General features: G+C 43.2%; 1 protein-coding gene across 1 annotated transcript in view; it reads right to left on the bottom strand.

Annotated features, from left to right (window-relative positions):
* Nucleotides 1-23,435, bottom strand: part of bicc1 (BicC family RNA binding protein 1) — a 54,070-nt gene that overhangs the window by 5,396 nt on the left and 25,239 nt on the right. The window contains exons 4-18 of the mRNA XM_022763741.1: nt 19,859-19,938; nt 18,774-18,932; nt 17,207-17,260; nt 13,261-13,443; nt 10,539-10,790; nt 8,889-9,020; nt 6,223-6,427; nt 4,265-4,426; nt 3,746-3,933; nt 3,473-3,614; nt 1,650-1,803; nt 1,041-1,200; nt 913-952; nt 316-470; nt 16-178 (exon numbers count right to left, since the gene is read on the bottom strand). Of these exons, the coding sequence (XP_022619462.1) occupies nt 16-178; nt 316-470; nt 913-952; nt 1,041-1,200; nt 1,650-1,803; nt 3,473-3,614; nt 3,746-3,933; nt 4,265-4,426; nt 6,223-6,427; nt 8,889-9,020; nt 10,539-10,790; nt 13,261-13,443; nt 17,207-17,260; nt 18,774-18,932; nt 19,859-19,938 (2,229 nt within the window). The remainder of the gene's footprint in view (nt 1-15; nt 179-315; nt 471-912; nt 953-1,040; nt 1,201-1,649; nt 1,804-3,472; nt 3,615-3,745; nt 3,934-4,264; nt 4,427-6,222; nt 6,428-8,888; nt 9,021-10,538; nt 10,791-13,260; nt 13,444-17,206; nt 17,261-18,773; nt 18,933-19,858; nt 19,939-23,435) is intronic.

The raw sequence follows: 23,435 nt of genomic DNA, 5'->3' as shown, positions 1-23,435 counted from the left end.
AGATGTTACACTGACCAGATTTGTTCTGCTTCCTCTTGGGGCTGCTGACAGCAGAGGCGAACTCGGCGTGACCGGGCAGTCCGTTACCGGTGCCGTTTCTCTCTCGCCAGTTGTCCGAGTCACTGCCGTTCCCCACGCCCTCCCGGCTGCTGGATCGAGACAAGGACAGTGGGGAACCCTGCGAGAGAATAAAGAGGCGAAGGCAATCCAAACATCAACAAGGCGTTCTGAATGACGGCACTGCATCTCAATATAGGGTCCAAAAGCATTGCATGTACTCAAGAATGGCAAACACTGGACGTCTGTAGGTCTGACCTCGTATGTGGTGCTCATGCTGGGCTTGTATGAAACGTGATTGGCTCTCCGCAGCTCCTTGATGGTCTCAGCTGGCATGGATTTTGAGAAGCCCAGGCCACTCCAAGTATTGGTAGGGGTCCGCACCTCAGTCACCACGGGCTTCTTTAGCATAGCTGTGTGAATACAGACATTGAGTGATGCACACATGCACCTATACAGAGATAATGTCAAACAAATGTAATGTAGATTGCCTGAATGTGACCAATTCATTTTTAATCACATAAAACTATTTCTTCACACCAGTTATAATGTTACACGTGGTAAATGTTATGCGTCTACTTAACTAAATTTTTAGATAATGTTTTGTTTATTTGAACAAGGCAATTAAATGCAATTAAATTGAACTAAAGACTATATATTTTTGGTCATATGCACAGGGGTAAGAGTCCTCTTTCAAAGATACATTTTCAGGAGCCATAAGATAAGTCCATGACTTTTACTGGAAGATGTGACCTTTTGATTATGTATAAGTGAATATGTCTTCATATAAAGCTAAGTGAAGGGCAACACCCAGGCACTACTAATGACAGTGTCCAGACACAAATGCCAGCTTACCTTTGGTTGCCAACAGCTTTTTCTGTTCATAGTCAAATGCCTGAAAAGACAGCAGTTTTATTCCTTTATTCCTTCATACCACCAAGGTGTGTATTACACATGCGTGTGTGTTGGATGCATGAATGTACCTGCATGTTGGCGAAGGAGGTCTGTGGTGCCAGCCTGATTCTCTCCCTCTCGTTCTGCTGTGCTGCCCTCTCAGCCGCCCGCTCGCTACCCGGTGCCCTCTTATCCGCCACAGGACTGTCTGACGAGCTGGACTCGGCATCCGAGAGAAGACAGTCAGAGCTGTTGGGATTACACGGAGATAGAGTATCGTGGGCTCAGAAATGTAGCCTAAAGAGCAACAAAAAACAAGTACAGAGCCGCAAAGCATTGCATAACCTCTCTTCCATCTCATCTTCTCCTCACATTATCACTGAGGCTGTTACTGTTCCTGGCTCATTGGGTTTGAGTGCACACAAGTTACAGTTGGTTATTCTAATAAACCATGCTGTTCAGGGTGAGTCTGTGTGAGCCCAGCCCATATGGCAGCCAGTACTTAAACACAAAATTTGAATGAGATTGACTGAATGCAATTTCACCCCAGTGTTTCTGTGGCTATCCTCACTTTGTCCACGTCTAAAGGGATTAATAGAGGCCTGCCAAACTGTAACAGCATGAGCTTTAAATGATCTCAGAGGGGATGCTAAACAGTACCAAGACGAGCTGTGAATCATCTCTAGATTCAAACGTACTGTAGATGAGAATTTTTGGTGCCCTGCAGGAGCTCCACAGCCTGTCGTTTCCCTGATGACGTCTTACATGAAGCCAGCATTTGTTTCAGCTCGCTCCCATTGGCTGAGTGAGAGGGGCTCCTGGGCATGCCCACTTCCACAAATGTGTCAGAGCCTGAAAGAAAATAAAACACAAGCATATCTGGATTATCACTTTATTTCTTTCTTGTTAATTGGTCCAACTTTAAACAATGTGAAAACACAGATATAGAGTTTACAGCTGTCCTCTGTCTTCTGTACAGAAAATACACAATATTATGAGAACGAACAGTCTGTTTTCAGCAGTGACCGGGTCGCTCAGTATAAAGGAGTGTGTGTAGCTTGGTGGGCATAAGTACAGTATGTGTGCACGCATTGAAGTGTGACATGTCTCAGCTGGGATCCTGGATTAATTAAAAACACAGCAGCTGTAATTATGGTGGTTTTCATCTGCTTCTCTACTATCAGCCTGACAGGAACCTGCTCTGTGTAAGAGGACGTGCATGAGCGTACGCATGTTTATAATCAGGAATATCTGAATGTGCATGGCGTGCTGTATAACGTAAAATAATATGATGTCAGTCAATCTAATGAATTTCTCTGGTGTTTAATGTTTGAACAGTTCCCCCAGCATTCCCTCATTCCACAACGCAGTCGAGTCGGACTGGGTGAGCCAGTCCAAACACATTCTGGGACACAGGAGGAGGTAAGAGCGGGAGAGGAAACCTTACCAGGACACGCTGCGTTCGGGGAGGACCGGCTCAGAAAACAGCGGGGAAAAACGAGACGCGTGAGAGTGAAGGTTTGAGGGGAAAACCGCGAGTGTAAGACACAGAGGAAATGAGGGCCTTTCTGAACCGCTAGGAGACCAGCAGTTAATCTGTCTCTGCTCCAACACAGTAAAAGTAGTCAGAGGGAGTATGAGGTTCGGAGGACAGTATGGAGGAATAGAAATAAGTTCATTCAAGGCGTTTTCCTCAAAGTGGGTTTAAGGGTTACATAAATCTCAAGTGGAAAAGTTTAAATTGGATATTTATGTTAAGTCTGCAAGGCCGAGGTCCAGCAGAGTCGAAAATGTTAACAACTCAAAAATCTTGTCTGTCCAAGGTTATAATCACACATTAATCCCAAGATTTTAAGTGACTCACAGGAGGGCCAAATTCCTGATACAAGAAGACTTTTAGATTTGACTTCTTAGCCTAGGAGAAAACAATAATTTCCTTTAAATAACATGCCCAAACAAAACAGTCTTTTAGATCAGATTAATCATAAAAATGATTTAATAGTAGTAATATACTGGCTCACTAGAAAAGGTAGACATTCCAGATGACAGACATGTTGGTCCTCTACTCGCCTAATAACTTACAAAGTTGAGCAGGATAGGGTTGACTTTTTCTTGAATGGGAGGTGATTAGCAAATAAGCTCTAGCCTCTGTATTCTGTAGGGCTGAATAAGCTTTGTGAATCAATTGAAAACAGATGTGGACATGTTTTAAATGTTTTTCAGTCTGTACAACCTTCACAGTCATAAATTTCAGGCTGAACATGGGTCTTTGTGACGCAGGGAGATGATGCAATTTTCAGTATTTTGCTCTTTGAAAACAGACAAAAGCATAACTCTCCTTTTAGTTTTTTTTTTTAAATGACCTAATATGATACAATAAAAAACAAAAAAATAAAAATAAAAACAACTTATTACAGTTATGCAAGATTTTGTCTGGCCACTTATGAAAACCACATCTAATTGGTCAACAACAACATTTTTCATAGTGTGCGTGCCAGGATAGTTGAGCTGTGAAGAATACCTTCATCTGGACTGGACTTGCTCGACAGCGGTTCTGATGGACTGTGTCCACTGGCCTCCTGGACCGAGTCACATGGAGCTGGACTCAAAACTGTTTCTGCAAGTGATGCAGTTGCTATCCTCCCATAGACTGAACCAGGATGCTGCACAAATATGCACACACAAACATTCACATGAAGTGAGAGAAATAATACATGAAAAATGATATTTACCAAACAAAAAAGTTCAAAGTGAACTCCAAGTAATGCAGCATACAGTATATAAATGGGCCAACCTTGACATGTCCATTGAGAGTGCAGGGGCCCTTGGTGCAGTCAGGAACCCCGTTGGGCTGCTTGTCTATGGGGGCGAGGCCAGGCGGAGGGGACGGTGTACTCTGTGTGTAACCCTGCACACCTGACAGCAGGATGCTACTCAGGGTGGCCTGGGTGGCAGGGTGCAGCATCAGCGGAGATGAGAAGCCTGAAAGGAAAGAACGTAGCATCAGCAATTTTTTAAATTTGAATAATTCAAAGGAGAAAAGGTTTACAATTATCTACAAGGTCTGTAGGCTTCTGTCTGTCTATGCAGCTACACATTCATTCAAAAAAACTACTGAAAAAATGATAAGGAGATCAGTAGCTGCAGGATAAGTCCAACAATTAACTTTGCGTGGTTTTTCTATGATGTATGGTATAATCTGTCTACAATATCACACTGGATTAAAAAAAATAATCCCTGTACTTTGAAATATGCATAAAATGAAAGAGCAGTAGAGAACAAAAAAAAGACATCAGAAATCCAGCATTCGGACCTTGGGTGCTGGTGAGTGAACTGGGCCACAGTGAGGGGGAGGGTGTGGGGGTGCTGGGGCTCGGGGTCTGCAGGGGGCTCATGGAGGAGTTTAAGCTGTTGAGGACAGCGTTTGGGGCAGCCGAGGTGGTGAGGGAGTGGGCCGCCGTTGCACCCAGGAAACCTGAGGACAACAGAAAGGAACGGGGGGCAGAAAGGAGAGAGCAGGAGATGGATACATCAGCGGTGGTCCTGTCAAAGCACAGAGCAATTTTTCAAGCTAATCACACGTTACACTAAGGCCCTCAGAAAATAATCTTGGTCTTCAAGCTATTTAACTGGAATTCCATCAAACTGCCATCAACCAGACAGCAAATGAGAGGAAGAATTTCTTCAATTTCTACAAGGTCATGGATGCAAAAAGAACACATCTAGTGCGTCCTCATACCCAACTAAACCATGTTATTGAGAGCACCAACAATGTGGTGCTTGGTGTCTTTACCCAAACACAGTGTATGAAAACAGAAAGAAGCAGGTCTGTGGCTTTAACAAGGGGCTAGTTTGGCTCCAGGAATAAGGCCAGGGATTCTTCTGGCAGACTGGCCTGTAATCTGAGGAAGAGAAGCATGTAGCAATTACTAAAGGCCAGGATGTGGCCGTCCACAGCTTCACCCCCAGGCCCCTAGGTTTAAACCAGGCAGCAAGAAACACTTTCTATTGTAGTGGTTCATCATGGCATGTTGTATTTTTTATTTGATTGTCCCATCTCATTTGGTGGGGACAAGAGGACATAAAGCAAAATCCATAAATTTAAGTCCTACATACATTCCAATCAGAAACAAATACAATTTGCTATATTTCTCCAAAATGAAAACCAAATACAGACGCGATATTAGTGCTCACCTACGCTGTATGCCCTACATACCTATAATCCCATGACTGCTAAAAAATAAATATATTCTGGAGATTATTAAATTAGTGTCATATTCTGCCTCTTTTAAATGTGTAAAGGAAATGTCTAAATAATATAATATTAATTTGGTGCGGTGAGAATTTGACAATATAGATGCATAAAAAAAATGCTGCATTTACAGAAACACCGTGATAGATCCATTCCCAGCAACAGTGCTTACAGCCATGAGCTGCTTCCTGTCAGCTTATTCTTTTATCTGCTTTTCTTTCTGCCTTTGATACATTACTCATATCCTCATTTCATGTTTTTAGATAGGCTGAAGCCCAAAACTCTATTATATGAAGGCAAAAGGCAGATAAACTGGGGCTAAATATTTATGCATAATACTACTCTTACTACAATCTATTGAAAATCACCCTTGGAAAAAAAAAATCCTGACATCTGTTCCAGGCTGAACTCTATGCCTTCATGTTGAGGTCAGAGCTGCAGACAAACAAACTCCTACGCGATTATAACCATTCATCATCCTATGATTCATGAGCTTATGATTCATTCAAACTAGTGCAACTAAATTCGTATTGAGGTTATTTTCTGATGGTTGACTGATCAAAGATTTGCACATGTGGAACTCACTTCTTGGCATCATGGTGTAGTCAGACAAACGGCTCCTACTGTAAAGTGCATATAGAGATGATGGTGCCATGATTCACTGGCTGTGATTTATGTGGATGCTGGGAGGATATTTGTATCTGGATATTTTAGATTCTGAAATCACTTTTACTCAGTGATTTAGTAAACCAGGTGATAGGAGGCTTTAAGGACATCTGGCTCACAGATATCTTCAGTGGATGTGTTGCTAAGGGACTCCCTGTTTTGGAGTGTGTGACTGGTACAGACGCAAATGACACTGATATATGAGAACATTAGTTCCTCTACAAAGACAGTGCATCTCTAATGCATTTCTTGAAAGAAACAAAAAGGGTAGCGTCTTATCCTTCCTGGCCAATTCATTTTTAACCCAAACATGTACGAACTAAGTTTCTTTACGAACTAGACAGTGTCATTACCCAGATTGCTCAGCCCCAGTCCAGCTGAGGCCAGGATGTCCAGGCCAACGGGGCAGATGAGGGACGGGGACGGGCCGTTGGTGGTGGGATTCAACACCACGGAGGGTGAGGAGGACGACACTCCGTTGCTCTCCAGACCCAAGAGGAATTTTCGGGCTTCGTACATGTTCACCGCATTCCTCTCCACGCTCTTGACTATCACAGACTGAGAGAGATTGAGGGAGAAAGGAAACGGTGATGAGAAACCCAAGAAAAGACAGGTGGGGTGGATAAGGAAGTAAGAGGAAAATGGAAAGGAGAGAGGCGAAAGAGAAGGAGGGAAAAAGGGCATGAGAAAGAGGCAGAAGAGGGAAGGAAGGAAGGAAGGAAGGGAGGGATAGATAGGGTAGAGAATGCTGGCACCAGAGATAGAGAGTGAAAGGGAGGATGAGGGGGAGACTATCATGAAGGGGAGGAAGGAAGAGGGAATTAAGGGAAGATTAGAAGGATAAACATTGAGACAGTGTGGGAGAGAGAAGGAAACATGGAAGCAAAGTTTGAGAGAAAGCGTTTTTTAATCTATTGCATAAAATACATATCTAGCTGACTGATACGAATGAAGAGAATGAGGTAATACGTCAAGTGACTAAGTCAGTGACTATTATACTATGAAGCACTATATCAACAATAAAGAATTAGAAACAGGAATTTTTTAAGTCAGTGAGAGCGATGACTTCTACATTTTCCACATCACCAGAAACCCTGCCCATCATAATAATCAAATAAAAATGAACATCGAGCATAAATCATGTCCTGGCTCTTTGTGTTTTGCCAGTGCTGAGCTTTAGAAAAATGGATTCCAATCACGATCAATCTCTCTGACACACACACACACACACACACCCTCCTTTATGGTTCTGCCAAAGTGCCGGGAGCACAGAGGCGACAGAATGCATTTGGACGGGCCTTTTGGATTACTGCTGTCACCTCGTTAAAATGTTTAAGTGAAGGGTTCTTAAGAGGATCTGGGCTGGGTCAGTGTTTACACTGGCACCTCCACACCAGTCCCCACAGGCCTGTCTGGTTTGGGCAGTGAGCCCTGGCTCAGAGTGGGACGTGGGCACCTTGAAGAGACAGTCAGGACAGGGCCAAGTGGTGAAATATGATTATGAATATTATGTGTTGTAGAATAAGTAGACCATGAGTAACATTAGAGGCTGGCTTCGACTATAACACAGGTGCACCACAGTTAGCAAATCCTATTTAGTGAAATGCGAATGCGAGTGCCTTCAATTTACTACCTACTTTACTAAGAACACATTCAAATCAAGCCAGCTATTTTTTTGGTGGGAATAGCAGAGGCATAATAAAAATATTTACTTTTCCTGTCCATGAAGGGAAACGTGCACAGCGAGGAGAGAGCAGCCTGTGATTCCCCCCATTGTGGCAGATGTCAATTTGCCAAAACTATTCTCAGTGTTGGTATGGCATGATTCCCCTCAGCATATGGTTCCAATTTTTCCTTTTAAATTTCATCAAATGGTGATGAAATGTGACATGGCAATCTATAATTTATTTCAATGTCATGCTGTGACATTTGATGGGGAGTAATTCTCGAATGGAACAGTGGCGTATTTGTTTCTTGGTAGTTATATTTTTTCCCTGCCCGACACAACATTTGAAGAAGACAGACAGCAGCAATGTTTTTCTCAGGATGAAATTTAGGACGCGTCTCCTTCTGAACTTTAAGGTCTATTTGAAGTTTAGGTTTAGTGGGAGAGAGTCATTTCATTACTCTTGTCTCTTCTATGCCCCAACATCACCCCTTGAAACAGACATTAATCTTGACAAATAAAGGTATCGGCTCCAAGAGCAAAATGTAAATAGGCCAGCACATCAGTTTTAGTCTTTAATGCAACTGAAAATTCTTAGCAAGTATGATTCTGTACGGACAGTAAATCTGATTAAGCATATATTACAGGCCCTTTTTAAACTTAAAGACTCTAAAGCCATTCTAACAGCTGTGACAGGCTTTACTTAGCATGCTGACATGAGCATTTAGCTTTGCCTAACATGCTCATGATGGCAATGCTAAATTAATGCTAACATTTGCCAACTGCCACAAAACACAAGGACAGTTGAGGTTTATGGGGAAATAGTCATAAACCAAAGCATTGTGTCACTGTTTGTATTTTGTTTATATTCTCTTTATTTTAAAAGCTCATCTATAAATGGGCATTGCAAACTAGCTAAGGCTATAAATGCTGTGGTATGAGGCATTGGTGCTATTCATGTCTCTATAGAAATAAACATGAAATAAATAAATATTAGACAAATTGCAATTTTGAATTGATGGTGACATTAGATGAAAAATCAGGGGATCAACCAGTGTTAGGATTGTCTGTACACAACTGCATGGTAATCTATCCAAAAGGTCTTGAGGCATTTAACACAAAACCACAGATTTTGAACCTCATGGTGGTCCCTAGATGAACAACTCAGAGTAACACCAAAGTCATAATGATTCGTTCTCTCGATCTCTCTGAATGTGTGTACAAAATTTTATCGCAACCTATTTAATAGCTGTTGAGATATTCCACTCTGAACTGACCAACACGCTGCTGCTAGCATAGCTAACAATCCCTTAAAACTTCCCATGCTGTGCGAGTGTAAGCCTGGTGTCATACCTTGCTGGGCTGTTTGGGCTTTGGTTTGATACTGATGAAGACATCCAGCTGCTCCATTAGCGCTGTGATACACTGCGGCTCCACCTCAATGTCCTCTTTAATGTCAAACATCAATACCAGAGGCAAGCAGCCCTGTGGAGCAAACAAAAAATAAAAAAAAGTAAATCAACGAAAATACTGGTTTTCTTATGTCAGCTGTGACAGACTGTGATCATATATTATAGGCTTTTTCTCATAACAGTAGTAAATTATCCTTTATATTTTCACCATTTGCAGACCTGCATGTTAGCCATACCAATAAATACAAGATTCACTGCTGGATTCATCCCACACAGGGCTCGGGAAATTCCGCCAAGAGCAATCTGTTTTGCATGATCACCACCACAAGCACCACAGACATCTATATTTTGGGCCGAGAGCTGGACAGCGCTCCTATTGTGAGTGGGTGTAATTAGCAGCAGAGTATAGGGCCAGGCTGGCTCTGACAGGGCCTGAGATTGGAGCTGTAATCTACAGTCTGGCTGGAAGAGGCCAAATCACACAGTACACACTACTGCGGGCAGGAAGGCTTCTACTTTCACAGCAAACTCCCCTACTCCTCTTTCTCAACCTCCTCTCCCTATCCCATCCCTTGCTTTCTGTGCTTCCCCTCTCCCCTCTGACTCCTCTCTCATGAATCAATTGTTTTTTTTCTCTCCCACTCAGACAGTGAGAGGATCCTTCTTGTGTGTCCTGTTTCCAGACCAAGAGAAAGTCATGTTTAGTCACTGCAACAACTTTGGCATTCGGTAAATGTCTTTGGGTCCAAACGGGAGACCGCAGACAAAGAGAAGGCAGCTCTGGCAGAATTACTGCCCCACATTATGGATCTCCAAAACAGAGAGCCAAAGCTGTTTATGGCTGAGAAGTCTTATATGCACCAGCTCAGCAGAAGCCTTACGCCAACAGTAATTAAACAGCCATCACTTTTGCACATTTTTGAAACAAACTTCTGATTATATTCATAAGTAATTCAGATAAGTGTAGCCTCAGTGGTCACGGGCAACAAGACAAGAATGACCACATGACATTTTTAACCGAGAGAGATTTAAATGCGAGGCTCTTCCTCCTGTTCCAAAACGCTAATGCTAATGTGCTGATCTCTGAATTACTGACAGGGCTGAAATTCCCGTCCACCAAAATCTACTGTACATGCAAGCCAAACCATTAACACCAATAAGGATAATCTGTATGCACACAGGACATTAAGAGCTCAAGCCAAGCTGATGCAAATCTCGGTGTCCTTCCAACATGCAGGTATGTGGCAGCGATAAATCACACAGGCTAACCTTGAGGTGACTACAGATTGTTGTTCTAACTGACCTGAACCTCTCAGCAGTTTGAGCAGAGCCAAGCAAATCTCTCCCAAGGCTATTCAAAACCACCAAGGCAATCATGGTTTCTCCTTCAACCTCATTTCAAAACACATGCCATAATGATGTTAATGAAACGGTGACATCCATTACAGTGACCACACAGCATGTGGAGTCCGTATATGTTAGGGAATATATTGCTATTGCCACTCTACAAAAACAAAGCTCAGCAGCCTCAAGTCATTCTTCTCAATCAGCGGACGTCAATAAACAAAACACAAACACACAAAGTACACACCATGAGGTACTGCCGTGCCAGGCAGACCGATTCAATGGTGCCCTGAATGTAGACTGTGGATTTCTTCTGGGGGCTGTTGGGGTCAGGGAAGTGGATCTGGGCACCTGTCCTCTGGGTGATGTGCTTGATGTTGCTGCCATTGCGGCCCTTCATGAAGAGGTGGTGCTGGGGCGCGATGTCCAGGTGGGTGGTGACAGAGATGGTGCTTGCCAGGCTGCCAGCCAGGTGCTCCAACAACAGAGCTGTACCCCTCTGTGCAAACAAGGACGACACACAATTGAAACAACTGACAAACTATATGAATATAGAAGTCACTCTCCACCAAATATGTTTTGCTTTTTGTTACTTCACTATTATATTATTCATGGGTCACGGTGGTGTATGCTGTAGAGATTGTTAAGCCCCATGAGGCAAATTTGTGATTTGTGATCATTCCAAGCAGAGTTTTTCTTATATGTGTTAAAACATGAGGGGATCTGTAAAACAAACAACAAAAAAAAAGACAGTGCAGTAGAACTGATATTTTAACAAATCCAAACACAGGTCTTCAAAAATCATGTCAGAAATTATATTATATTATAAATATTTGCTTTAATGATATGCCATGAAAAGTTATGTCAGAGCCAACCAGCGTTGCACCTGATGGTTATTTTCATTATTAATTAATCTGTCAATTATTTTCTGGATAAAATTGTTTGGTCAGAAAATAGTAGCCTTTCATAATCCCACTCAGCCTAATGTGAGGTCTTCAAATGGCTTCTTTTGCTCAACCAACAGCCCAAAACCCAAAGATGTTCAATTTACTTTGATATAAAACAAAGAAAAGCAGCAAATCCTCACATTTATAAAGCCAGCTAATGTTTGGCACTTTCGCTCTAATCGTTTATCAAAATTTATATTAGGAGCAATTTTCTGTCAATCATCATAATGATTAATAAACATCACTCTTCAGCTGTGATGCCAACTTTCATTGTGTATGAGCAGTTTATTATATGAGTGTAATAATACAATAAAGAGTGACGTGACAAAGAGTTAATTTCTTTGAAAAAAAAAAACAAAGCTAGAACAACATTTAATTCAGAGTAATGTCCAGGCCACATTACAAACTAATTGGTTAACAAGGAGAGAAGTGGAGCCACGTTGCCCGTTTTCCAAAGTAAACACCAGTATTTCCTATATAACCAATGGAAACTATTATTTTCATTACTGTATTTTCCACTGCATTTGCAGGCCAGTTGAACAGCCTCATTCCTCACCGTCTCTGCAGTGCCTCTGCAAGCCATCACTTGGCCTAGTAAAAGTAAGGCATTTCCAGTGTGCAAGGGGAATCTACACACTGTGGCCAGCATAATGCAACAATCCAGGGTTTTGGCAATCCTCAAAGGTGTTCCAAGGGTCTCACACCACCACAAACATAGCACACACATTCCTCTAATCCTCTAGACTTCATCTGGCTGGCTTCCCGATATTGACTGACCCCTCAGACCTACCACACACTCGGGGGCTGTGCTGCGGTATACGCACATATGCACACATTTACTGTACAAAGAATACAGGAAAATGCACAAATTCATACTGGTGTACTAATCAAAATAGAAGCAGACAAGCATATATGAATAAAGATGCATATACGCCAAATGCAGTTGCTGGCAAACTGGAAAGAGCTCCATATTGTTAACTGAGGCCAAGTACTGGGGAAAAAAAAAGTGAGGCAGTGGGCATGATTTCTTGGCAGAGATAATGGGGAGAATCTTTGGCAGGCTTTAACTAAACACAACTCAGATGCCTGTTCTGGATGTGCATACATAAAATGTACAGTATGTTTATGAACATACACAGCTGCAGAAAGGAAGCACAGTAGGAAACTCCAAGACCAATTTCAAATAGAAATGTAACTCAGGAGAGATGTTTGGACTTGTGGCCACAGTAGTGGTCTTAGTTGAAAGAGCAGTGTCTCCTCCCCGGCGGAGAGCTGAACCAGCAGCTGTCCAGTTCAAGCTACCAAACATCTCTCACCACTCTCTTGCCCCTGCGGCGCTAAAAGCAATGAGGCAGTTCATACGAAGTAAAAGTGAGGAACGCCGAGAGTGTTGGTGGGCCTTGACGTGGTGTAGCCCTGGAAACCTTTTCTTGGTCTGTGGCTCGCCATGTAAACGGGTGGAGAGGAGTGAGGGTGCTAATGCAAATATTGTTACACTCTAAAATGACTGACAAGGAGTGCACAGGTTATTTCATTCAAAGTTCCTTTAACACTGGCTGCTGGGTGGGGGGTTATGACCTTATGATTTGGTCTCTTCATAATTTCACTCCAATTTAAAAAGGGAAAATTCGAATCAGCCAATACAGTATCAGTATGGACTGATGACATGCGACTGAGCTGGTCAATTAGTACTGAAACTGTGGATTTATAACGAATTTACATCTACAAACATATTGCACATAGAACACTAATATAGCACATCCTGATGGTTAGACAAGTGTCAACTGCTGCCATCATTGTGTGAGTGTGTGTTTGTAAAGCATTGTGGGTTACAGTGCTATATTAATTCAATCCATGGTTGTCTCTTGAAGGGTGACAGCTGGGAAGTTTTTTTTTAAATTTTATTCTATATAAACTTTTAGATTTTGGTGTCTGAGACAGAGAGAGCACTGATGATCCCAGTCACACAACTATTCAACACCGCCAACAATCTTCATTTCAAAATCACGAGGGGCTCCTCACCTTGACTGCGTTGGCGTTATTCTGTGAGCCGCGCACCACGCCCGTGGCCCTGTAGAGACGTGTCGGGGGCTTGAAGGAGACTGTGAGGTTGTAGGTCTGCGAGATGTGCTGCACGGTGGGGGAGCTGGGGTCAGACTGCATGATGGCGGGAAGCTCAAAAGACAGCACAAGAGGGAGCAGCTCCTGCAATACGGGGGGGGGGGCGTGAAAGTGAACGTGAGGGAGAAAACCCATCGTATTCTTCTGAACATGGCATCACAGAATGCATCACCACGATGGCTGCTAGAAGACGGCAGTTATTTCAATTGTGAAAGCTTGTCATTACGCTGTCACTGCTTCTGCAAAAGAATAGAGAAATAAAACATGTGCCAACAGCTTTCTTAACAAAAATCTTGTATGATGCTGTGCAGTCATTCTGACTCATTGAGGCCATTTGGACACTGAGTAAAAACACTGAAGCAAGAGAATGATTTCTTTACATACTGTAGGTTTATCTGAATTGATGCACAGACATAACAACCCTTCCTTCAGCAGAAGGTGGCATGTAAATATGTCAGCTCAAATAAATCCGGAGAAGTTAATCAAAATAAGGTCGGCAGTGTGAGAAATAAGAGCAACCCTTTGTTGAAGGGAACGAAGTACGCTATAGTGTATACTGTGGCGGTATCACAGGGGAGATCGATTTAAACATTATGGCTACATGGTCGTTCAAACTATGGTTTCTGCAATTCTGCAAACATCAGTGGTCTATGGCCTGCTCACTCTCATACATTAATTTCGAGCCACTGAATCAAACCACAAGGAGCAGCGACAGACATCAACTCTCGTCATTTGTATCGCAGCAGTCATTCAAAGAAAATAGATGTGGACAGGAAGGCTTCGCTTCATGCATACACATACTTATGCATGCATGAGAGAGAAATCACACAGGCACACACCCATACACAGACCGACTGAAGGGAATGCACATGTACACACTCACAAAGAGGAGAGTGAATACACACTCTCTCTCTTGAACACACACACACACACACACACACACACACACACACTTATCCAAACACTGACTCTCGGGCAGAGCGCCACTATGGTTTTGGCTGCCAGTGAAGGGCAAGCAGCATGAATTGCTCTGACCAAAGAAATGCATCCCTGATCAGTCCCATATGCGCTTGGCCTTACATTTATATCACGTTTCAGCACTCGCTCTCAGAGGGCTCGAGAAATTTAGGTCAGCACTGAGGGAAATGCAAGAGAGGACAAGCAGAACAGCGGGAGTCAGGCGCTGAATGAAGAATAGACTGATTTTTATGGCGGAGCTGACCTCAGCTTTTTTTTTTTTTTTTTTCAGAAGCCTACCTGGCAGATATGAGTTTCACATGTATTCAGCCTATTAAAAGGCCTCAGTTCTCCCGACTTTAGGGTGAGAGATGGAGAAAAATGAAAATATCTTCAAGGTGAAGCAACAGGCCAGACCTTTCATCACCTGCCTGTCAGCTCCACCTCCGAAAGCTCCTAGAAATCCCCAGAGAATCCATCACCTCAACAACCGACTTGTTACAGACTCAAACAGATCTCCACCCAAGAAGGCCTCTGAAATTCAGTAGACCTAACAAGTCCACTACAGTGTATCTGAATGTTTAAGGGACGTTACGTTCACTGCTAATGCAGCCCAGGGAAAATGGCTTCTGGTTTCAAGAGAGATGGGGAGGATGTGGTCTAAAGGCCACCCAGGACCTAACACACAGAATACTGTGTAGTGTTTGGAAACCTCAACAGTAGAGCGTAAAGAAACCCTGCATTTTACAGTGTGTTGCCTTAATACCGACACAATACCACCCTCAAAAATTATCCTCATATTCCTCTTTTCAAAATAAATTTAAAGGAATAACTTGATATTTTGGGAAGGAAACTTTTCCCCCCAATTTCTTGCCAAGTGAAATGAGAATATATCGATACTGGCACAGCAGATGTATCTGACTGAAAATGAGGAAACTGGAAAACAGCTAGCCTGTAAAAATTGCTGTTATAACCGATAAAACTGTAACCTGTCGTTTCTTCACACTTTTTTTTTTTTTCAATTCATGCTTAATCCATGCTGGTAGGCATTTTTTGTAATCAGATTTGGTGTTCATTAATGAAACATGTATTTTTGTTTTTTTAGCTAATAAGATGATTACTAACATTTACAAAGAAATCCTTCAATCACTCTCATTCTGCACAAGTTTGCATGTATTTGTTGACCAACTATTATAAAATATTTCATTTGTGCAGAAATACCTTGTTATGACTGAATGAAGACAAGGATGCTTTATAGATGTGCATTTTTCTATGTACAGTAATGATTAAGTGGACAAAGTGCCACAATGAGATGAAAAGAAAATCTCTCTGATGTGTTCCTCTCTCCTGCTGCATTTGAGGAAACTACCACCAGCTGAAGTGATGTCGCTCATTCATGATTAAAGTAATGTGTGGAAGGACTGTCTAGTCAGAAGTATCGAGTGTTGTAAGGATCACCATACAAGGTGTTTGGGAAGCGTGGAATGAAAGTGAGTATCAAGGTCTGGCTCCATCAAAATAAGCCAAGTTGACAGAGGGAAACCTGTCTTTAGATCCGCCTCGCTCATCCGCCGACTCTGTGTGCTTTGGAGGCCAGAGCAATCTTTGTGGTTCTCTACAGCTTATATTATAAACCCCTTTGTACAACACTCACTGCTACGGTTAGGTTTGACTCTTCTTTTTTTTCCACCCATAGCAAAAAAAAAAAAAGAAAAAAAGAAAAAAAAGAAAAAAGGAGTATGAATTGGGCTGCGGCTTGCTGCTTAAGAAAACAACCATTAAGCACGGAGAGGTATGCATACATGCCGACATTTGCCAATACACACTGCACAAATATCCAGCATGACCTTCTCTTTTTCTCTCTCTCTCTCTCTCTTCATTGCACACACTTCACTCACTCAGTCATTCTCATATGCACACACAGCCTTGTTAGTTTTGGTCAGTCCATAGCGGAGGAACGTGTTCACTGTAGACAACTGCTGCGGTGTTGAAATTCAGCAAAAGTTCAGAGATGTAACAGTTCACACGAGCACAGAGGTCCTCCGCCCACAGAGCCGGGGGCTGGAGGCCGAGCTTCCAGTCACAATGAAACTCAAGATGAAGATGAGGCTTGGACATGGACTGCAGATTGGCCTCTGAAAAGGGCCGAGGCTCATGCTTGTATTTTACAATTGTTCTAGGGAAGTGGTCTGGGAATAAGTTAGGAATGGTGCTTGCGGCTTAGACAAAGTGCTGAAACTGTGCCTGGAGTGCACAGTTACCTACTGTAATACTGGCATTCTTCCATTTGCAGGATTAGGTAGAGAACTTGGCTGTCTTGAGTCTGGTGGTTCGTTTACTGAGGAAGTAACTGTTTTGAGTAATGCACCAATCCCTCTTTCTTTGCTGCTTGTATTATTTTGACATGATATAAACAATCAGTGTTTCCTGAATCAGAAGTCAATCCCACCTCCCCTATTAAAGTGGCTGGACACTGGAGAACCCTCAGTTCAGTCTGATTGGACTCGCCCCATCCCACATAGATATTAATGGGAAATGAAAATCTGGTCTGACTGCACCATAATCCGTTAAAACTAATCCACATGATCAACAGGGTTGTTGCGTGTCCAAACTGAGGCAGAGGCAGCCATATATCTGGAAAAAATGTGACTGTTAGGAAAAACAATGAGCATCATGCTGCGGGAGAGGTGTCAAAAAGTTTTTATGGGTGTTTTGAAACTTTTTCTCCTTTAAAACTGTCAGAAATTCAAGCCGACTAGTATTGCTTTGCTGCACAAAGGTAAAAACTACAAACTTACACGCCTGCAGGGAATGACTGTTTGGTACTCAAAAACCTGGATTTTTGGATGGAGTATCCCTTTAAGACAAATGTGGCTGAGTTCCAACTTACCCTTATTTTCACTCGAGCTGCCTCCACCCCTCCTGGCTGCCCTGCGATGGACACCTGTTCACAATAAAAAGTTACATATGTAAATCAGTTAGCCAGTCCCTGACCCAATCCAAAACAAATAATGGCTGTGATCTTGCATGTAGTTGCTCTTAATTTCAGTGTTGAGAGCAAAATCTAGAACAAACAGGAAACGCTGAAAGGCCTCCTCTAAACTGAAACCTGATCCATTCAGTATTCTTGAGCCACATCATTACTAGTACCATGAATCTAACATCGTAATAAGCAAATTGTCCTTCACAATTTAAGTGATTTACTTAACAAAAACACCTAGATGAGAGACATGAAATAAAAGTGATGATTTCTCATCTCTTATTCTTTGCCCTCTTTCATAGGCAACTGCTGATTCATAGTGGAGCAAACCAAGAACTGGTCCACGGTGTTACTGCTCCAGATTCAATTTTGGGGAGCCGTTCTTGGAAAAAAAAAAAAAAAAATGACAACATGACAAACATAAAGCAGATCAGTCTGGTTCATCTCGGGCCCTCCTTATTTTCCCACACGAACAAAACACACACGGCAGAGTCAGCAATGATATCTTTCCAAATGAAAATCATTGTTAAAGCCTCTTGTTAGAAATCATCCGCCCTCCTGAAGTGTGCTTAAGCAACATCCTGAATCCTACCAGCTCCAGAGAGAGTGAAAGGTAAGTAGCCACTTCATTGATTTTCACAGCTATCTATATTTACTTATCAACATCACTGCACTTGTCAATATGCTCTGCATCTCAAAGGCTCTGCCGCAGTGAGAAAGCTTTTGAAACCAGAAAGAGACCGACTGCTTGAGGGCTGTTGGGCCTGAAAGGAGTCTCTTGCTACTTATCAGCCTTTACTTGCATCATCAGAGTAAGACTGGGGGGGTGGGGGGGGTGGGGGGTTTGTGAGATGCAGAGTATTGAGAAGTTTAATGGTGTGCACAGCAAGCCACACTCTGCAGAGTCCACAGACATAAGGTTAAAATTGGTACCTTGGATAAAAAACATAAGTGAACTTGTCATTACTTTCATTCACAGGTGCACAGTAGAGCACACCTGGCAAAGATAAGTATCTGATGCCGTGCGTGGCAGTGTGCTGAACTCCTCATACTACATTTTAATGGTAATTACAGCAGGATCCTACTGCTCTTCTACCGAGTCCAGCCAAAACACACCGGCTTCCTCCGGCTTGGCCAAACAAAACAGCCAACTAGACCGACTCTCTGCAACCTGTCCAGTCAGAGACGCTGTGACAGTTAGTAAATGGACTGGGGTGGTGCATGTACAGATCAAAAAACATTTTTCTGAACCAGTTGTGGAGAGATGATGAAAGTAAACACTCAAGGCAGCAGAATGCAGTCGATTACACTCAAAACATAATCATGGTGCGACGTTGCGGTTCATTAGATGAAAGCAAAGCATTCGATGAGGCAAACTCTTTGATCAGCAAGTGGTAAACATCTCGCTCCACTCGTCTATCTATCATACCTCTGTGTGAATGCATATACATATATCCATGTCTGTAGCCCCACAAACCTGGTTGCTTTTCTCTGTCTGGTTGTTCCTGTTGGAGTCGGGGAAATGGATGTGGCACCCCGTCTCCTCCATCACCCTCTTGATGTTGTTGCCACCTTTGCCGATAACGTGGGAGTGCTCCGTGTGGGAGACGTCCATCTTCAGAGTCACCCTGTTACTCTGATGAGCAGGAAAGACAGGGCTGGGGTGAAGTGAAGATCAATAACACTTGCAAGAGTTCTGTGAGTGCAGTATGGTACGGTGCATGTTATTACACATGAAAGATACTACAAATATTAAACTTCATCTCATGCATTCATTGTAAGTTGGACTGCACAAAAATATTGCTGTAACCGTCTTCCTCTACGTTCAAATTAAATTGGTCAGTTTTTATGGCTATGTGTCATTTTAAAGTACAAACCAAGACAAACTGCACTCTCTGGTTCGCATCCTGCTCCTCGGATTATAAATGTTGCTTTGCTGAAAGTCCAGAGCAGCATCTGTCCTTTTTACTCCATCTAAACAGTCACAAGACCCAGAACCTACAATTTCCCCTCTTTTAAACACTTTCACATGCTGCAGTCATTTAGAAAAGAAGTAAATGAGCAACAAAATATGCAGGATATTAAAAAAGAAAAAGAAAAAAAAAAAGAATCAAATTATCAAATAGCTCTGCTGTGTCTGCCAGACTAAAACGGCCTTTCCGTGACAAAACCATATGAAATGCTACAAACCGAGCCAATCACATGCTGCTCCTTTTTGTGTGTGGCTGTTTGAAAAGTGCACGGATGATTGCCTGCCCCCAGGGGGTGCTACAGAGCAGGCGCCCAGGTAGGCGATTTCTTGTGTTGCCATGGCAACGAAGCCTTGCATGCACACACACTGCAATCCACAGCAGGCTCTGGGATGTGAGTATCTGGCCAGATTAGTGCCAAGTTGCACCATACTGCTGTGTGCAATCTGTCACTTGGACAGCGGGAGACCCGAGGTGAAACACATTCAGTACAACTGAGCGCCAAGAAAGGGTGTGAAACAGAGGCTCGAGAGGGCAACACAGAAGAGACATACACATGAAATCTTCACTGCGATAAAGATGCTTACTGTACCTTTGTGTCGAGGACGGACATAATTCTGTCTTTGGCTTCCCTCACGTTCTCCCTCTTCCCGCAAACCTTGATGTGTGGATCTGCAGGGAATGACAGGAAAAAAGAGAGAGAAAGGAAAACATTAAAAGCGGGGACGCAGAGTATGTGTTTATCATGTCTGCATGTTCAGTATGTGTGAGTAAACGAGTCAGTGCTGATAAATTTTCAGATAGAATGTGAGAAGTGGGACACGGGTTAAACCCATTTAACCAAACATGACACAGCAATCTGCATTTGTCAACAAATTACGGCGCGTCGAGAGAAAAGCTCTGCAACAGTAATTGCTGCGTTGATATCTGCCGAGACTCATTTAAGTCGGCGAGTAACCACATGGCACAGGGAGGGAGAGGGTGGGGTGTCGGGGGTGGGGGGGGTGGGTGGAGATGCAGCTCTGTCGAATTGCATTCAGGCAATTCATCAGTCAGCAGAGCCCACAGAACCACTATGAGCTGAAGATAATTGTTCTGCTTCAATTTAGCCCCGACAGAGACAGTCATGTTGATGCTTGTCGTGTCATTTTCCTGGACGTCATTCTGTCATTCAGTCCCTGCAAAAATATACGCCAACTAATTTTTCAGCTTCTTTTTCAGACTTTGTTGCGGTGGAGTCAGCTTGCCTGTGTGTGTGTGTGTGTGTGTGCTCTCTCTGTCAGCTGACACGCACAGAACCAATGTTGTCTCCTCAAAAATCAAGAAATGATGAGATACCAACCCGCATCAGAAACTGCGACATCCTAATTCTCTGTGTCAATACATTGAGTGCGCGCACAGAAAAAGGTGCAAGTGAGGTCCTAATAGCTTGAGCAAACTGTGCCTCCACAGACCCCCCCAGCCTCTAAATACCTCTGTTAAAATAACCAAACAAGGCATACCTAAACCATTCAAAGCAAAATGCTTGCGTCTGTAGCCTACATCTGGCTCCTCCACATGCCGGACCCCTGGAGAACCAAAATGTGAAATGTGCAAACACATGCATTAAACAGCCATGCTCCATCGCTCCTGTGTTAACTGTACTGAGCTGCAGGAAGTCCGGTAAGCCCCATTCCAGGAATACCCCCCACCACCCACCCCCTACACACACACAGTAGGTCTCAGACTTACAGTATAGCCGTCAAACAGGACCCACTGAATCCGATTCACTGTCACTGGGACCTCTGAGAACCCCACGGCTACATGCTTAACAGTGCAGATATGAGAACAACTAGAAAAAGATGGACGGAACAATTTTTGTGATGACGAGGGAGAGTTCCAAATTCACCAAATATTTTTGATGATGTGTAACTGTCATCAACAACTCACCAAAGCCAAACAAGCTCTCCACGCAGCTGAGAAACACAAAGAGAGCACATGATCTCAATCTTCTTTACAGAGCAGCAGAACATGGGTTGGCTCGAATGAAAACTTCTGTTGCCCCTGAGTATCAGAATGAGCTTCAGCCCTCTGTTTAATGGGTACTGGGAACTATGAGAAACCGCGAGTGCCAGCAACCGAGCACTGATCTTGTTAAGAGTGTCACGAGGGTCAGGCAACCTCAACACACACTCAGAGACATGCTACATCACATGAAGGAGTAACAACAGCTCTCAGATGTTTTGAGGGGTGGGAACTAAACAAAGGCCAAGCTGCAGTCTGAGACAGGAAAACAAAACAAAGGAAAAAGAGCAGAGAGAGCGGTCAGAGACCCATCGCAGCACCGCCACTGGTTCCAGGAAATTTTCCCATCATACAGCTGTTGCTGTGAACAATAGAAATCTCTCAGCTTCCTCCTGTGTCACCCACTGTGACCATTGGAGGGAGTATGGTTCTTCCAGTGTCTAACCTGCACTGCACATCTGGCAAACATTAGCCAGCCTAAACGAGTGTTGCAGTCGTGATGTCGAACACCCCCGCATTTTTTGAAGTGGAGTGTGCTGTATGCTCTTTTTTGATGAATGATTTGTGGAAAAAAAAATGAACACCTTAAGCCTTAATTTGGCACAGTCGACACCTATAAAAACAAACACAAACAAGAGAAGACTTGCAGCTGCAAAAAAGTGCTCTCAGTTGCACAGATTTTTACACTGTTTCACTTGACAGAGAAGAAACCTTTTGACCCCGAGCTCTGTGCTGGCAAAGCTAGAGCATTTTTCCAGCTAGGGACTACATTCGAAAATACCACACAAATGAAGGGAATTAAGTCCTTTTGGCTTGGTGGTTCTCATTCAAAACATCTGCGGAAACGTTGAAACAGACAATTGGCAAGCAGGAGTTGCATTAAAGATATTTACCACATAAAAACAAAGAAAAAAATCAAACCTTTAGAATTACAAAACATGAAAAAAAAAAAAAAACACAAAGACTGGCCACACAGTGTTGACCACTCTGTCGCACAGTTCTGAAGTTGCAACACAGAACTGTCTCGCACATGAGCGATACGGGTCCTCACTGCATCAAATCGCCGGCAGCGCACTGATGATGGTTTGCCCCAGAGGTTAACTACTTGCCTTATCACACTTATGCAGGTGGCAGCGATGGCTAGCTGCAGGTGATATATGAAAAAGAGGAGCTGGCATTTTGATGGAGTGTGGCCCTTTATGGACAGAGGTTACCAACATGCACACACACACAAACACACACACTCACACACACATCTGCAGCTACCCTGATGAGTATAACTGATCCCAGACCACACATGGGAGAAAACGCCAACGCAAAATTCCGGGAAAACAACAAGCAAACTAACACCCTCAAAGAGAATGACTTTAGTCAAAACAAAACAGCCACGTTATCAGCTATTTTAGGATGGTGATGATGGCGACAGCGCCAACGACTTTTGTGTTGTCACATCCTGTGTTACATGATGAGGGGAGAATGGAATGTGGCGCGACACAAGTAATTTTCCTGATGGCCTCTGCGAGGTTTCAACCTGCAGGTGACGCACCCCCCTCAGTCGTCCGAAGCCCGCTGACTCTGTAAGAAGTAGAATACTCTCATCTCACCCATCTTGCCTTTCTCCTCCCATGAGTTCAGGGTGTTGAAACGAATGGCCAGTTCCACATTTCTCATAAGATAAATGAGTGATTATCCAACATTCCTCCTCTTGGTTTACGCAACACAGAGGGAAAATCTTGACGGGCTCCACATCGTGGGTCAGAATTTGAAATATTCCCACTTCACACTCAGAACATCATTCCCAGGTGGTGTTGGAGGCAGGTGTTGGGAGGCAGGTTTTTTTTGTGAATGAACTAATACTTTGGGGTGAATGGAGGGCTGTGTGTGAATGGGATTGTCAGGTCGTACAGTTCAGTATCCAGAGAGAGAAATGTTAAAAATTCTGATGTAACCCCTGTCATCTATTTTCTACAGTGAGTGAGGAAGTTACATAATGACATTGGAGTCCACATCTGGCTTGAGGACGCACACTCGCAATTCTCCTGAGAACAACAAAATGGGCACAACTACACCTTCTAGCCCCCCCCCCCGAAACTCTGCCTCACCCCCCACCTCCCGGATGAGCTTTAAATAACCGTGATAATGTTTTATTGGTAAGAGTGCTGGAA

Source organism: Seriola dumerili, unplaced genomic scaffold, assembly GCF_002260705.1.
Source record: "Seriola dumerili isolate Sdu_G_001 unplaced genomic scaffold, Sdu_1.0 BDQW01000478.1, whole genome shotgun sequence".
In the NCBI taxonomy this organism is placed as follows: Eukaryota; Metazoa; Chordata; class Actinopteri; order Carangiformes; family Carangidae; genus Seriola; species Seriola dumerili.
Note: the sequence above shows the minus strand (reverse complement) of the source record. Positions and strands in the feature narration are given on the sequence as shown.